This window comes from Scyliorhinus canicula, chromosome 21, assembly GCF_902713615.1.
Source record: "Scyliorhinus canicula chromosome 21, sScyCan1.1, whole genome shotgun sequence".
In the NCBI taxonomy this organism is placed as follows: domain Eukaryota; kingdom Metazoa; phylum Chordata; class Chondrichthyes; order Carcharhiniformes; family Scyliorhinidae; genus Scyliorhinus; species Scyliorhinus canicula.
In genome coordinates this window covers 60,615,871-60,631,469 of record NC_052166.1, presented here as the reverse complement: position 1 = coordinate 60,631,469, position 15,599 = coordinate 60,615,871, and the positions used below count along the sequence as shown (strand labels likewise).

The 15,599-nt window shown below is 47.8% G+C and overlaps 1 protein-coding gene across 1 annotated transcript in view; it reads left to right on the top strand.

Annotated features, from left to right (window-relative positions):
- Window positions 1–15,359, top strand: part of slc27a4 (solute carrier family 27 member 4) — a 60,994-nt gene extending 45,635 nt beyond the window's left edge. The window contains exons 8-11 of the mRNA XM_038781872.1: window positions 1,162–1,299; window positions 4,842–5,006; window positions 11,217–11,363; window positions 14,832–15,359. Of these exons, the coding sequence (XP_038637800.1) occupies window positions 1,162–1,299; window positions 4,842–5,006; window positions 11,217–11,363; window positions 14,832–14,989 (608 nt within the window). The 3' untranslated portion in view covers window positions 14,990–15,359. The remainder of the gene's footprint in view (window positions 1–1,161; window positions 1,300–4,841; window positions 5,007–11,216; window positions 11,364–14,831) is intronic.
- Window positions 15,360–15,599: the final 240 nt, after the last annotated feature.

The following is a 15,599-nucleotide window of genomic DNA, read 5'->3' as shown; positions in this document are numbered from 1 at the left end:
CACCTCGTGACTCACCATTTCCTTTACTACCATCTACAAGGCACAGTCAGGGGTGTGACGGAATACCCTCCACTTGCCTGGATGAGTGCAGCTTCAACGACACTCCAGAAGCTCGACACCAACCAGCACAAAGCAGCCCCACTTGGTTGGAACCCCACCATCATCAACTCAGTGGCAGCAGCAAGAACCATCTACAAGACCCGCTGGAGCAACTCACCAAGGCTCCTTGAACAGCAACTTCCAAACCCACGACATCCACCACCTAGAAGGTCAAAGGCAGGAGACACGTGGGAACACCACCAGCTGAAAGTTTCCCCCCCCCCCCCCCCCCACCAAGCCACACACCATCCTGACTTGGAAATGTATCTGTCACTGGGTCAAAATCCTGGAACTCCCTTCCTAACAGCACTGTGGGTGTACCTACGCCACATGGACTGCAGCGGTTCAAGAAGGCAGCTCACCACCAGCTTCTGGAGGGCAATTCGAAATGGGTGACAAGTGCTGGCCGAGCCAGAAGCATCACATCCCATGAACGAAAGAAAATAAAATAAGGGGTGCGGTATTATCATAACTGAGAACTGCAAGGGTTAATTAAGTGTTGAGCGTAGCCACTAGAGGGAGCTACGGTTACAACTATATAAGGCAGTGATGCTAAGCCTTGGCGGGGAGTGTGCAGGAGTTAGCTAGAGAGAGTCAGAAGTACAGATCATGTAAGTGAGAGCAGATCATAGTTTATATCAGTAGTAAGATTAACTGTAGATGAGTGTAGTTTAAATGTTATTAATCAACTGTGTATTCTTTAGGAGTATGTGTTGAATCCAAGTTAGTAGTGTTAATAAATTTAAAGCTTTGTTTAAGTTCAAACTATTTTGTGGTCTTTGTGAACACTGTGCCAACCACCCTGAGTTAAACACAAAGAACACCACAAGGACAAGGTCTTTATTTTGCGGGAAAAAAGATCTCCTTAATGTGCAACTTTAAAATAATACACCCCCCCTCCCCACCCCAACCTAATTAACAAATCAGGCCAGTAGTTCAGTCAGACCCTTAAAAGCAGGAGGGATTTTACCAGCAAAGCAAGTCCACTTCCTGTCACTCTTTCAGCTGGAAGCTGATCCCAGGGATGTGGTCTGATTGGTGACTTTCTTGTCCCTTCCTCAGGTGAGCCGGGCCAGCTGGTTGGTCGGATTGTCCAGAATGACCCCCTGCGGAGGTTCGATGGGTATGTGAACGAAGCGGCGACGACCAAAAAGATTGCACACGACGTCTTCAAGAAGGGAGATGCAGCGTACCTCTCGGGTAAGAGGGCAAGGGTGACATTTGGGGGTTGCCACTAACGCCCCCTTCCCAACAACCCCAAGCAAATTAATGCTGACCGTTGCCTCTTGGCCCTTTGCCAGCCCTTCGGCCTGTAACCTCCACTGGGGGCTTTTGGCCAAATCAAAAGTTAGAAGCTGCAATCCGGAATGTGTTGAGAAAGATGAGTGAGAGTCATAAATCCCTTGGGAAGAGGGGGAATTGAGAGGGATGGTGAGTCAGTGTACCATCCATTCAGGAATATAGAAGCAAGGATCGGCCATTCAGCCCTTCGAGCCTGCTCCGCCAATCAGTGTGATCATGGTTGATCATCCACGTCAATGCCCCTTTAGCCCCCCCCCCCCCACACACATTGTCGTAATTTACTTCTGCATTTCCATCTTAACCCCAAATCAGACATAGGAAGCTTGGGCAAAATAAATCTGAAGTAATCTCAGCCCGGTTCAAAGCAAAGCGGAAGGAAGAACTTTCATGAGGTGGCGTCTTTCACAATCTGCCTCTTTGACCAGGCTGGTGTTCATGCGACCGAATATCTCCTTTTGTGACTTGGTGTCATACTTCATTTTATAGTTCTCCTGTGAAGCACCTTTGGCTCTTTTATTACGTTAAAGGAGTTATATAAACATTTGTTGTTGTGAAATAGAAGTAGAGTAGACCGCATAATCCCTCGAGCGCGTGCCACCTTTCGATATGACCATGGCAAACCTTCTACCTCCGCTCCCCCTCCTGTCCAAATCCCCATATTCCCTTAATTCCTTTGGTACCAAAGACTCCATCAACATCTGACTTTCGATGAAGAAGCATCCACTACCCTCCGGGATAGACCGTTCCAAAGGTGATGAAATTTCCCAAGGTCTGAATTCTAAGTGATGGACTCCTTAATGGGCAGCACGGTAGCATTGTGGATAGCACAATGGCTTCACAGCTCCAGGGTCCCAGGTTCAATTCCGGCTTGGGTCACTGTCTGTGCGGAGTCTGCACATCCTCCCCGTGTGTGCGTGGGTTTCCTCCGGGTGCTCCTGTTTCCTCCCACAGTGAAGATGTGCAGGTTAGGTGGATTGGCCATGCTAAATTGCCCTTAGTGTCCAAAATTGCCTTTAGTGTTGGGTGGGGTTTCTGGGTTATTGGGATAGGGGGAGGTGTTAACCTTGGGTAGGGTGCTCTTTCCAAGAGCCGGTGCAGACTCGATGGGCCGAATGGCCTCCTTCTGCACTGTAAATTCTATGATACCTTGGGATAATGACCCATTTCTGGACTCTCTATCCAGAGAGAGTTGCTCCTCAGCATTGACTCTGTCCTCCGTTGGGAAAGTCACCCGTTTCAATGAGATCACCTCTCGTTCTTCTAAACACCAGGGAATATAGTATCTTCCTACTAGATCTCTCCTCTGAAGACCCAGCGATCAAACTTGCACCTGTCTAAGGCAGATATATCCTTCCGTACTTAAAAGAGGCTAATATAAAATGTTCACAGTTTGGATTCCTACAGGTATCCTTTGTACTTCTCCGGCCCTTTTAAATTGGAATACTGTTGGCTGACTGCCCTCAATTACGCAATCGAGGCTCGACTTCCCCCTCCCTCAAAGGCAGCAGGTCAGAGGTCACTGAGGCTGCTGACTGGGCCCCTTTTGAAAACTGAGTAACTTGCAAATCACTTACCTTGTTAAAAGGCCTCTGAGCTTCAACTCTTATCATCGAAACACATATAGGTTCCAACACGGAAACAGGTCTTCGGCCCTGTCATCGGCCACATTTGAAACACGTAAGATCCTGAGGGGGCTTGATAGGGTGGACAGAGCACCTGGTGTTTCTAGAAACTACTTCAGAGCAAAGAAACAGCCTCTTTTTAAAAAAACAACCTGTGGTTAGAAACAACATCTACTCAAAAAAGGAAGCACTTCAGAATTAATGGACCACAAAGAGCTATAAACATACAGTGAATTCTTCTCTGAAATAACCTTGACCTGTGAATCAAGAGGCTTGTAAAAAGGTAACGACTATGAAATTGAATATAAACAATGCAGTTCAAAGCTTTTGTGCTACGCTTCTCAAAGGGGAGACATTTGCCTTCACCTGACAAAGCATTGTTATTGGCATTGTTGGGACACTGGACCAGACCCCAATTTATGTTAGGATACCCAACAAGAAACCCCAACAATGTTTCAATTTTTAAAACAGTGAGGAAAGAATACTTCACCCCAGGAGTGATAAATCTGACCAATAGGTATCTTTTATGTTAACACCAACTTTAATCTAGACACACAATTAACCTCGTTAACATCAAAGAAATAGCTTTACAATGAACAGTTAAACAGTTTTCAAATAAAAGGAAAATCTTGAATTTACCATCTACACCTGCCACTAATTCCAATTAAGGAACGCAATACAGTTCAAATGCCACTTATAATTAAAGTTAACAAGGGCAGCAGGGCACAGTGGTTAGCACTGCTGCCTAAGGCGCCGAGGACCTGGGTTCAACCCCAGCCCTGGCTCACTGTCCGTGTGGAGTTTGCACATTCTCCCCGTGTCTGCGTGAGTTTCACCCCCACAATCCAAAGATGTGCAGGGTAAGTGGATTGGCCATGCTAAATTGCCCCTTAATTGGAAAAAAAATTGGATACTCTAAATTTATTATACAAAAAGTTAACAAAACAGATGACTTACCTGTGTGGATCTTTGGGGAGAGAGAGAGAAAGACACATTTCAGGAATAACGCAAATATTCTTCTGTCTAGTCAGACTCCAATCCTATTGCAAAATGCTGTACAACTTAAAATCTTATAACAGACTGAATTATTACAGACAGACCTGGCTCCTCCCATTAATTACATTGTTTCCATCTCACGAAGATGTTCCATCACCTGCTTAGCTGGGACAAAATACAATCCTTCATGAATTATCTACTTTCCATGGACTCCCAGCAATTAAAACAATATTCTATTAGCCTCTGTAAACAAATAAATGGTTAAACTCAATAATTACCTCACCTTTTACCACACCTTAATTACAGTTTAGGAGATACAATGCCTGTATGCATTTTAATCCAGGGTTTTTAATATTACTGCCACAAATATAATACCTAACAAATTCTACAATTTCTATATCCAGCACAACATGCTGAAAGAGTGTTTAAAGGTTTTCAAGGCTACAGAGAGGACTTCCCCATCCATGGAAAGACCCCTGACCTGAGCTCCTCCAGCCCAGGCCAAGCCCCCTAGCCCCCATCTCCCCTGGAGGTAAGTGTGGACAGGGTACTCACCCCCTTGCTCCCAGTCTACACTTCTAGGGACCAGTCGTGATTAACACTCACAGGACCTCTAGCTGGGGGGAGACATTCCAAGAGGCCGCAGCATTCCAGAGGAAGGGACCAGGAGACTCGCGATTGGTTTGATGGCCGGCGAGAATCCCATTTTGGGCCTCGCGTCCGATTCAAGGTGCCAGCAGGAATCCCGGCTAGCGGAGAATCAACCACATTTTCAGGGCCTGACTCCTAACACTGGCTCCTTCTTTCCTATGTTGTGAACAGGCGATGTCCTGATCATGGATGACTATGGCTATATGTACTTCCGAGACCGGACAGGGGACACCTTCCGTTGGAAAGGCGAGAACGTGTCAACCACAGAGGTCGAAGGAACCCTCAGTCGGATTCTCGGCATGGCTGACGTGGTTGTATACGGGGTTGAGGTACCAGGTAAGTGTTTAATTTGCATGTGTGCGCTTGTGTCACCAAGGGGTGGGTTTTCTTTGACCTTAATTCGGCCAGATGGCGATACCAGCAGTCGAAAGCTGACCCGTCCTTCTGTGTCAGCATCACACACCCACCCCCAACAAAGAGGTTTGTATGCTCCTGATCGCCGCCTATTGGTCTCTGCTGGGAGGTGTGTGGATTGATGTCGGATGAGAGCTCTGTGATGATGCTTACCATGGTGGAATAGCACATTGATATCGAAACATAAGAATTCGGAGGAGGAGTAAGCCATTTTCCCCCTCGAGCTTGTTCCACAATGACTGATCCGATTGTGGCCTGAACCCCACCTTCCTGCCTGCCCCCTCCCATACTCCCCTATCAATCAAAAATCTCTCTAACTCAGCCACAAATCTATTCAATGAACCAGACTCCACTGCCCGCTGGGAAAGAGAATTCCAAACACTTCCCTGAGAGAAGAAATCCCTCCTCATCTCCGTCTTAAATGGGAGACCCCTTACTCTGAAGCCATGTGCCCTAGTTCTCTATTTCCCCCTGCAAGGGGTAATATCCTCTCTGTGTCTACCTTCTGTCCAGCTCCCTCAGACCTTTCTGTACACAGCACAGAGTGCAGTCCAATCAATGGCCTGTACATTTGCAGCCGCACCTTCCAACTTGTATATTCCATTCTCCCAGTAATAAAGGTCAACAAAGCCGAATGTGTGTCGGGCAGCTAGTGGACCACCTGCTTTGGGGAGCGGGATGAAGATAGGCGGAGCCTGTAACACAATCTTCAGTTCTAGCTTCCATTGAGAACATGGGCACAAAGCAACAGAAGGAGCCGTTTACTCAAAAATCTATCATTCGGGAAAGCACAGGGCTCAATGGTTAGATATGCTGCCTCACGACACCACGGACCCAGGTTATATCCCCGCCCTGGGTCAGCACCCACCCCCCAGGGCCTAAGACACCTCAACCGATGGTAATAGTCTCTATCTGTTCTTCCTCTTCTAAACTGTACAAATCACCCCTTGTCCGTCTGTAATAAACCACCCTGTCAATCCTCTGCCTGTAATAAACCACCCTGTCAATCCTCTCTCTCTGTAATAAACCACCCTGTCAATCCTCTGCCTGTAATAAACCACCCTGTCAATCCCCTCTCTGTAATAAACCACCCTGTTAATCCCCTCTCTGTAATAAACCACCCTGTCAATCCTCTGCCTGTAATAAACCACCCTGTCAATCCCCTCTCTCTGTAATAAACCACCCTGTCAATCCCCTCTCTGTAATAAACCACCCTGTCAATCCTCTGCCTGTAATAAACCACCCTGTCAATCCCCTCTCTCTGTAATAAACCACCCTGTCATTCCCCTCTGGCTGTAATAAACCAGCGTCAATCCCCTCTGCCTGTAATATACCAGCGTCAATCCCCTCTGCCTGTAATAAACCACCCTGTCAATCTCCTCTGCCTGTAATAAACCACCCTGTCAATCTCCTCTCTGTAATAAACCACCCTGTCAATCCCCTCTCTCTGTAATAAACCACCCTGTCAATCTCCTCTCTGTAATAAACCACCCTGTCAATCCCCTCTCTCTGTAATAAACCACCCTGTCAATCTCCTCTCTGTAATAAACCACCCTGTCAATCCCCTCTCTCTGTAATAAACCACCCTGTCAATCCCCTCTGCCTGTAATAAACCACCCTGTCAATCCCCTCTCTGTAATAAACCACCCTGTCAATCTCCTCTCAGTAATAAACCACCCTGTCAATCCCCTCTCTGTAATAAACCATCCAGTCAATCCCCTCTCTCTGTAATAAACCACAATCCTCTGTCTGTAATAAACCACCCTGTCAATCCCCTCTCTGTAATAAACCACCCTGTCAATCCCCTCTCTGTAATAAACCATCCAGTCAATCCCCTCTCTGTAATAAACCACCCTGTCAATCCTCTCTGTCTGTAATAAACCACCCTGTCAATCCCCTCTCTGTAATAAACCACCCTGTCAATCCCCTCTCTGTAATAAACCACCTGTCAATCCTCTGCCTGTAATAAACCACCCTGTCAATCTCCTCTCTGTAATAAACCACCCTGTCAATCCTCTGCCTGTAATAAACCACCCTGTCAATCTCCTCTCTGTAATAAACCACCCTGTCAATCCTCTGCCTGTAATAAACCACCCTGTCAATCTCCTCTCTGTAATAAACCACCCTGTCAATCCTCTGCCTGTAATAAACCACCCTGTCAATCTCCTCTCTGTAATAAACCACCCTGTCAATCTCCTCTCTGTAATAAACCACCCTGTCAATCCCCTCTCTGTAATAAACCACTCTGTCAATCCTCTGCCTGTAATAAACCACCCTGTCAATCTCCTCTCTGTAATAAACCGCCCTGTCAATCCCCTCTCTCTGTAATAAACCACCCTGTCAATCCCCTCTCTGGAATAAAGCACCCTGTCAATCCCCTCTGCCTGTAATAAACCACCCTGTCAATCCCCTCTCTGTAATAAACCACCCTGTCAATCCCCTCTCTGTAATAAACCATCCAGTCAATCCCCTCTCTGTAATAAACCACCCTGTCAATCCTCTCTGTCTGTAATAAACCACCCTGTCAATCCCCTCTCTGTAATAAACCACCCTGTCAATCCCCTCTCTGTAATAAACCACCCTGTCAATCCTCTGCCTGTAATAAACCACCCTGTCAATCTCCTCTCTGTAATAAACCACCCTGTCAATCCCCTCTCTCTGTAATAAACCACCCTGTCAATCCCCTCTCTGGAATAAAGCACCCTGTCAATCCCCTCTGCCTGTAATAAACCACCCTGTCAATCCCCTCTCTGTAATAAAGCACCCTGTCAATCCCCTCTGCCTGTAATAAACCACCCTGTCAATCCCCTCTCTGTAATAAACCACCCTGTCAATCCCCTCTCTGTAATAAACCACCCTGTCAATCTTCTGCCTGTAATAAACCACCCTGTCAATCTCCTCTCTGCAATAAACCACCCTGTCAATCCCCTCTCTCTGTAATAAACCACCCTGTCAATCCTCTCCGCCTGTAATAAACCACCCTGTCAATCCCCTCTCTCTGTAATAAACCACCCTGTCAATCCCCTCTCTGTAATAAACCACCCTGTCAATCCTCTGCCTGTAATAAACCACCCTGTCAATCCCCTCTCTGTAATAAAGCACCCTGTCAATCCCCTCTGCCTGTAATAAACCACCCTGTCAATCCCCTCTCTGTAATAAACCACCCTGTCAATATCCTCTCTGTAATAAACCACCCTGTCAATCCCCTCTCTCTGTAATAAACCACCCTGTCAATCCTCTCCGCCTGTAATAAACCACCCTGTCAATCCTCTCTCTGTAATAAACCACCCTGTCAATCATCTCTCTGTAATAAACCACCCTGTCAATCCCCTGTCTGTAATACACCACCGTGTCAATCCCCTCTCTGTAATAAGCCACCCTGTCAATCCCCTGTCTGTAATACACCACCGTGTCAATCCCCTCTCTCTGTAATAAACCACCCTGTCAATCCCCTCTGCCTGTAATAAACTACCCTGTCAATCCCCTCTGCCTGTAATAAACCATCCAGTCAATCGCCTCTGCCTGTAATAAACCACCCTGTCATTCCCCTCTCTCTGTAATAAACCACCCTGTCATTCCCCTCTCTCTGTAATAAACCACCCTGTCAATCCCCTCTGACTGTAATAAACCACCCTGTCAATCCCCTCTGCCTGTAATAAACCACCCTGTCAATCCCCTCTCTGTAATAAACCACCCTGTCAATCCCCTCTCTCTGTCATAAACCACCCTGTCAATCCCCTCTCTCTGTAATAAACCACCCTGTCAATCCTCTCTCTGTAATAAACCACCCTGCCAATCCCCTCTCTGTAATAAACCACCCTGTCAATCCTCTGCCTGTAATAAACCACCCTGTCAATCTCCTCTCTGTAATAAACCACCCTGTCAATCCCCTCTCTCTGTAATAAACCACCCTGTCAATCCCCTCTCTGGAATAAAGCACCCCTGTCAATCCCCTCTGCCTGTAATAAACCACCCTGTCAATCCCCTCTCTGTAATAAAGCACCCTGTCAATCCCTTCTGCCTGTAATAAACCACCCTGTCAATCCCCTCTCTGTAATAAACCACCCTGTCAATCCCCTCTCTGTAATAAACCACCCTGTCAATCCTCTGCCTGTAATAAACCACCCTGTCAATCTCCTCTCTGTAATAAACCACCCTGTCAATCCCCTCTCTCTGTAATAAACCACCCTGTCAATCCTCTCCGCCTGTAATAAACCACCCTGTCAATCCCCTCTCTCTGTAATAAACCACCCTGTCAATCCCCTCTCTGTAATAAACCACCCTGTCAATCCTCTGCCTGTAATAAACCACCCTGTCAATCCCCTCTACCTGTAATAAACCACCCTGTCAATCCTCTCCGCCTGTAATAAACCACCCTGTCAATCCTCTCCGCCTGTAATAAACCACCCTGTCAATCCTCTCTCTGTAATAAACCACCCTGTCAATCCTCTGCCTGTGATAAACCACCCTGTCAATCTCCTCTCTGTAATAAACCACCCTGTCAATCCTCTCCGCCTGTAATAAACCACCCTGTCAATCCCCTCTCTCTGTAATAAACCACCCTGTCAATCCCCTCTCTGTAATAAACCACCCTGTCAATCCTCTCTCTGTAATAAACCACCCTGTCAATCATCTCTCTGTAATAAACCACCCTGTCAATCCCCTCTCTGTAATACACCACCGTGTCAATCCCCTCTCTGTAATAAGCCACCCTGTCAATCCCCTGTCTGTAATACACCACCGTGTCAATCCCCTCTCTCTGTAATAAACCACCCTGTCAATCCCCTCTGCCTGTAATAAACCACCCTGTCAATCCCCTCTGCCTGTAATAAACCATCCAGTCAATCGCCTCTGCCTGTAATAAACCACCCTGTCATTCCCCTCTCTCTGTAATAAACCACCCTGTCATTCCCCTCTCTCTGTAATGAACCACCCTGTCAATCCCCTCTGCCTGTAATAAACCACCCTGTCAATCCCCTCTGCCTGTAATAAACCACCCTGTCAATCCCCTCTCTGTAATAAACCACCCTGTCAATCCCCTCTCTCTGTCATAAACCACCCTGTCAATCCCCTCTCTCTGTAATAAACCACCCTGTCAATCCTCTCTCTGTAATAAACCACCCTGTCAATCCCCTCTCTGTAATAAACCACCCTGTCAATCCTCTCTCTGTAATAAACCACCCTGTCAATCTCCTCTCTGTAATAAACCACCCTGTCAATCCCCTCTCTGTAATAAACCACCCTGTCAATCCCCTCTGGCTGTAATATACCACCCTGTCAATCCCCTCTCTCTGTAATAAACCACAATCCTCTCTCTGTAATACACCACTCTGTCAATCCCCTCTCTCTGTAATAAACCACCCTGTCAATCCCCTCTCTCTGTAATAAACCACCCTGACAATCCCCTCTGTAATAAACCACACTGTCAATCCCCTCTGTAATAAACCACACTGTCAATCCCCTCTACCTGTAATAAACCACCCTGTCACCCCCCTCTGGATGACTACCTCCTGTAGGATTGTACAACCGGGAGGTGGAGGAACATTTGGTCTGTACATTATTCTTGTTTTAAATTAACGTTTCTCGTTTGCTTTCGAGTACGTGTCCTGCCGCTGTCATAGTATTCACACCTTTCTCTTAACATTAGTTGAATTTTGCTGTCACTCATCACATTTTAGTTGCAAACTCTGACCAGCAGATGGTGGTGTTCAGTGACTTTTGGAAGTCCTGCAATAACCCAAACTGACACTTCAAAATAATTGTGGTCTCATTTACTGTTTAATCTTTCCCAGGATGTGGGCGTCGCTGGCTCGGGCAGAATTTTAGTCTATTCCTAATTTCCCTTGGGAACCGTTGCAGTCCGTGTGGTGTAGCTAACCCACTGTGCTGTTAGGGAGGGAGTTCCAGGATTTTGACCCAGCGACAGTGAAGGAACGGCGATATGTTTCCACGTCAGGATGGTGTGTGACTCGGAGGGGAGCCCATGGTCTGCCTGATGGTCTGTCTGTAATTGAGGAGGTCACACACGCGCCACGACTGTACTCTGCTTTCACCATTTACAGTCACTGAAACATTGAGTACCTCCCTCACTGACATTTCATCCTTTCTGTTTCCCCCCCACGTCATCTTTAGGGGCGGAAGGTAAAACTGGACTGGCCGCCATCGCAGACCCCAACAATCGGGTCGACTTGGAGACGTTCTACACCGACCTCCAGGTGGCTCTGCCACCGTACGCACGGCCGGTCTTCCTGCGGATACTGCCGGCAGTCAGCAAGACGGGTACGAGACTCTCCAAATTCTTGGGAATGTTGTGAAAGAATGCTTTTCCCCAGAATGTTGTCATATGCAGTCCTGTTGCATTCACCTAGTGTTTAAGGAGGTTAACAGCCAATCAGCCAATTACCCTCTTGTCGTTGTTATGGTTGTGGGCTGAATGGCAGCCAAGACATTGTGGGCCCCACTCCCTGCTCATCTTTGAGTAGTGTTGGGTCTGTCAGAAAGGGTACTGTCTGACAGTGCGGCACTCCCTCAGTATGACTCTCTGACAGTGCGGCACTCCCTCAGTACTGACCCTCTGACAATGCAGCACTCCCTCAGTACTGACCCTCTGACAGTGCAGCACTCCCTCAGTACTGACCCTCTGACAGTGCGGCACTCCCTCAGTACTGACCCTCTGACAGTGCGGCACTCCCTCAGTACTGACCCACTGACAGTGCGGCACTCCCTCAGTACTGACCCTCTGACAGTGCGGCACTCCCTCAGTACTGACCCTCTGACAGCGCGGCACTCCCTCAGTACTGACCCACTGACAGTGCAACACTCCCTCAGCACTGACCCTCTGACAGTGCAGCACTCCCTCAGTACTGACCCTCTGACAGTGCGGCACTCCCTCAGTACTGACCCTCTGACAGCGCGGCACTCCCTCAGTACTGACCCACTGACAGTGCAACACTCCCTCAGCACTGACCCTCTGACAGTGCAGCACTCCCTCAGTACTGACCCTCTGACAGTGCGGCACTCCCTCAGTACTGACCCACTGACAGTGCGGCACTCCCTCTGTACTGACCCTCTGACAGTGCGGCACTCCCTCAGTACTGACCCACTGACAGTGTGGCACTCCCTCTGTACTGACCCACTGACAGTGCCGCACTCCCTCTGTACTGACCCACTGACAGTGCAGCACTCCCTCAGACTGACCCTCTGACAGTGCTGCACACCCTCAGTACTGACCCTCTGACAGTGCAGCACTCCCTCAGTACTGACCCTCTGACAGTGTGGCACTCCCTCAGTACTGACCCTCTGACAGTGCAGCACTCCCTCAGTACTGACCCTCAGACAGTGCGGCACTCCCTCAGTACTGACCCACTGACAGTGCCGCACTCCCTCAGTACCGATCCTCTGACAGTGCAGCACTCCCTCAGTACTGACCCACTGACAGTGCCGCACTCCCTCAGTACTGACCCTCTGACAGTGCGGCACTCCCTCAGTACTGACCCACTGACAGTGCAGCGCTCCCTTAGTACTGACCCTCTGACAGTGCGGCACTCCCTCAGTACCGACCCTCTGACAGTGCGGCGCTCCCTCAGTACTGACCCACTGACAGTGCAGCACTCCCTCAGTACTGACCCTCTGACAGTGCGGCACTCCCTCAGTACTGACCCACTGACAGTGCGGCACTCCCTCTGTACTGACCCTCTGACAGTGCGGCACTCCCTCTGTACTGACCCTCTGACAGTGCGGCACTCCCTCAGTACTGACCCTCTGACAGTGCGGCACTCCCTCAGTACTGACCCTCTGACGGTGCAGGGCTCCCTCAGTACTGACCCTCTGACTGTGCAGCACTCCCTCAGCACTCACCCTCTGACAGTGCAGCACTCCCTCAGTACTGACCCTCTGACTGTGCAGCACACCCTCAGCACTGACCCTCTGACAGTTAGCACTCCCTCAGTACTGCCCCTCTGATAGTGCAACACTGCGTCTCTGACGGTGCGGCGCTCCCTCAGTATTCCCCCTCTGGCAGTCTGGCGCTCCCTCAGTACTGACCCTCTGACGGTGCGGCGCTCCCTCAGTATTCCCCCTCTGGCAGTCTGGCGCTCCCTCAGTACTGACCCTCTGACAGGGCCGCACTTCCTAAGACCACAAGATATAGGATCAGAATTGGGCCATTCGGCCTATCTAGTCTCCGCTGCCATTCCATCATGGCTGAAATGTTCCTTATCCTTCTCCTGCCTTATCCCCATAACCCCCCTGATCTACATATTAATCAAGAAATCAGCTTATTTTTTAAGAACTCCAGATTTGTGCTTGAGGTGCTGTTACCACCAGAGCTACAAACCAAGAGCTGGATGGTGAAATTAGATAGAATATTTTTTTCTTAGAACATCAGAACTTAAAAACTAGGAACAGGATTAGGCAATTTAACCTCTCTAATCTGCTCCACTGATCAATACGATCATGGCTGATCTCATCCTGGCCTCAACTCCACCATCCTGCCTGTTCTCCATAACCCTTCAACCCATTACCAATTAAAAATCTGTCTAACTCCTCCTCAATTTACTCACTGTCCCAGCATCCACCGCACTTGGGGTAGCGAATTCCCCAGATTCACAAGCCTTTGGGAGAAGTAGTTTCTCCTCATCTTTGTTTTAACTCTGCTACCTCTTATCCTGAGACAGTGACCTCCCATTCTAGAATGCCCCATGAAGCATCCGCTCCACGTCTACTTTATCCATACCTTTTATCACCTTGGACACCTCAATTTGACCTCCCCTCATTTTTCCAACCTCGAGAGAATATAGGCGTAAACTGCTCAATCTCACCACATACGACAAACCCCTCATATCTGGACTCAATCCAGTGAACCTCCTCTGAACTGCCTCCAAAAAGGGGGACCAAAACTGTGCACAATACTCCAGGCACGGTTTCACCAATGCCTTGTACAGTTGCAACAACATTTCCTTTCCTTTATTCTCTATTCCTTGAGCTCTCAATGCCAACATTCCATTTGCTTTTGTTACTACCTGCTGCACCTGCATGCTAAGTTTCTGTGACTCATGCATGAGGATACCCAGATCCTCTGCAGCGGAGCACCCCAAAGTCTCGCCCCATCTAGAGAATAAGTTGCCATCCCATTTTTCCGACCAAAATGCATGCGTCACACTTGGCTATGTTAAATTCCGTCAGCCACATTTTGGCCCACTCTCCTAATCTATCTATCCATTTGTAAGGTACTTGTATCCTCTGCAACTTACTGTCCCACCTACTTTAGAGTCATCTGCAAATTTGGCTATAGAACTGTCTGTCCTTGTATCCAAGTCCATTGTAAACAGTTGGGGCCCCAAGGACCGAACCCTGTGGCAACCCACTAGTTACATCTTGCCATCTGGAAAAAGACCCATTTATCCCGACTGTCCGCAGTACTGCACTAAGAGTGTCGATCGTGGATGAAGTCTGTGGAATGGGGGTTGTATCCACAATCTCCTGACTCCGGGAAATGAAATGAAATGAAATGAAAATCGCTTATTGTCACGAGTAGGCTTCAATGAAGTTACTGTGAAAAGCTCCTAGTCGCCACATTCCGGCGCCTGTCCGGGGAGGCTGGTACGGGAATCGAACCGTGCTGCTGGCCTGCTTTTAAAGCCAGCCATTTAGCCAAGAGAGCTAAACCAGCCCCTGGTGTGCTGATGAGCCATCGCTAACATTGAGCTTTCCGGACACTGACATCTCGCTTTTCCTTAATATTCCCAGGAACATTCAAATTCCAAAAAACAGAGATGAGAAAGGAAGGGTTTGACCCCAGAGTCATTAAGGACAGACTTTATCTCCTCGATCAAAAACAACAGAAGTATGTCCCTTTGGACGAAGAACTCTTCAAAAGCATCCAATCAGGGAAACAGAAGCTGTGATTAAAAATGGATATATCTATAAAATATATGTTTACCTCACCCTTACTGCTGTTAGTAGCCACAAAAAGCAAAAGGGATAATTAATTCAGTTCTGTTACTTGACCAGATTTGCATGTACAGAAACTTTACAGAGATTTCCATTATATTTCTTTATCTAAGTTTATTACAGATTTGCTAGTAATTTATGAAGAGCGGTTATCACATTTTTGCACAAGAGAATTATAGTTAATTTTTACTGTATGTATTGTTTGGGGCGGTGATCTTCAATTGAGACTAAAGCTTTATATTTATTTGTTTCCCCTTCAGGGCGCTGTATAGCATCCGAGAGTGTTTGAAAATGTAATTAAACAGGATTGGAAAGGGGAGGAAAGCTGTCTCGATTTGATGCCCCTCTGAATTATCACTTAGTCCTGATCCTTTCCCACCTTTAGGATGATTGTTTCGGGATGCAGAGAAGAATATGTCTGGTTTTAGTCTCCTTATCTAAGCAGGGTGTGCAACAAAGATTCATTGGATTGCATCCTGGGATGCGAAGGTTGTGCTACGAGCAGATATCGAGTCAATTATTTTTTTAAAAATTTGTTCACGGTCGCTGGCTGGACCAACATTT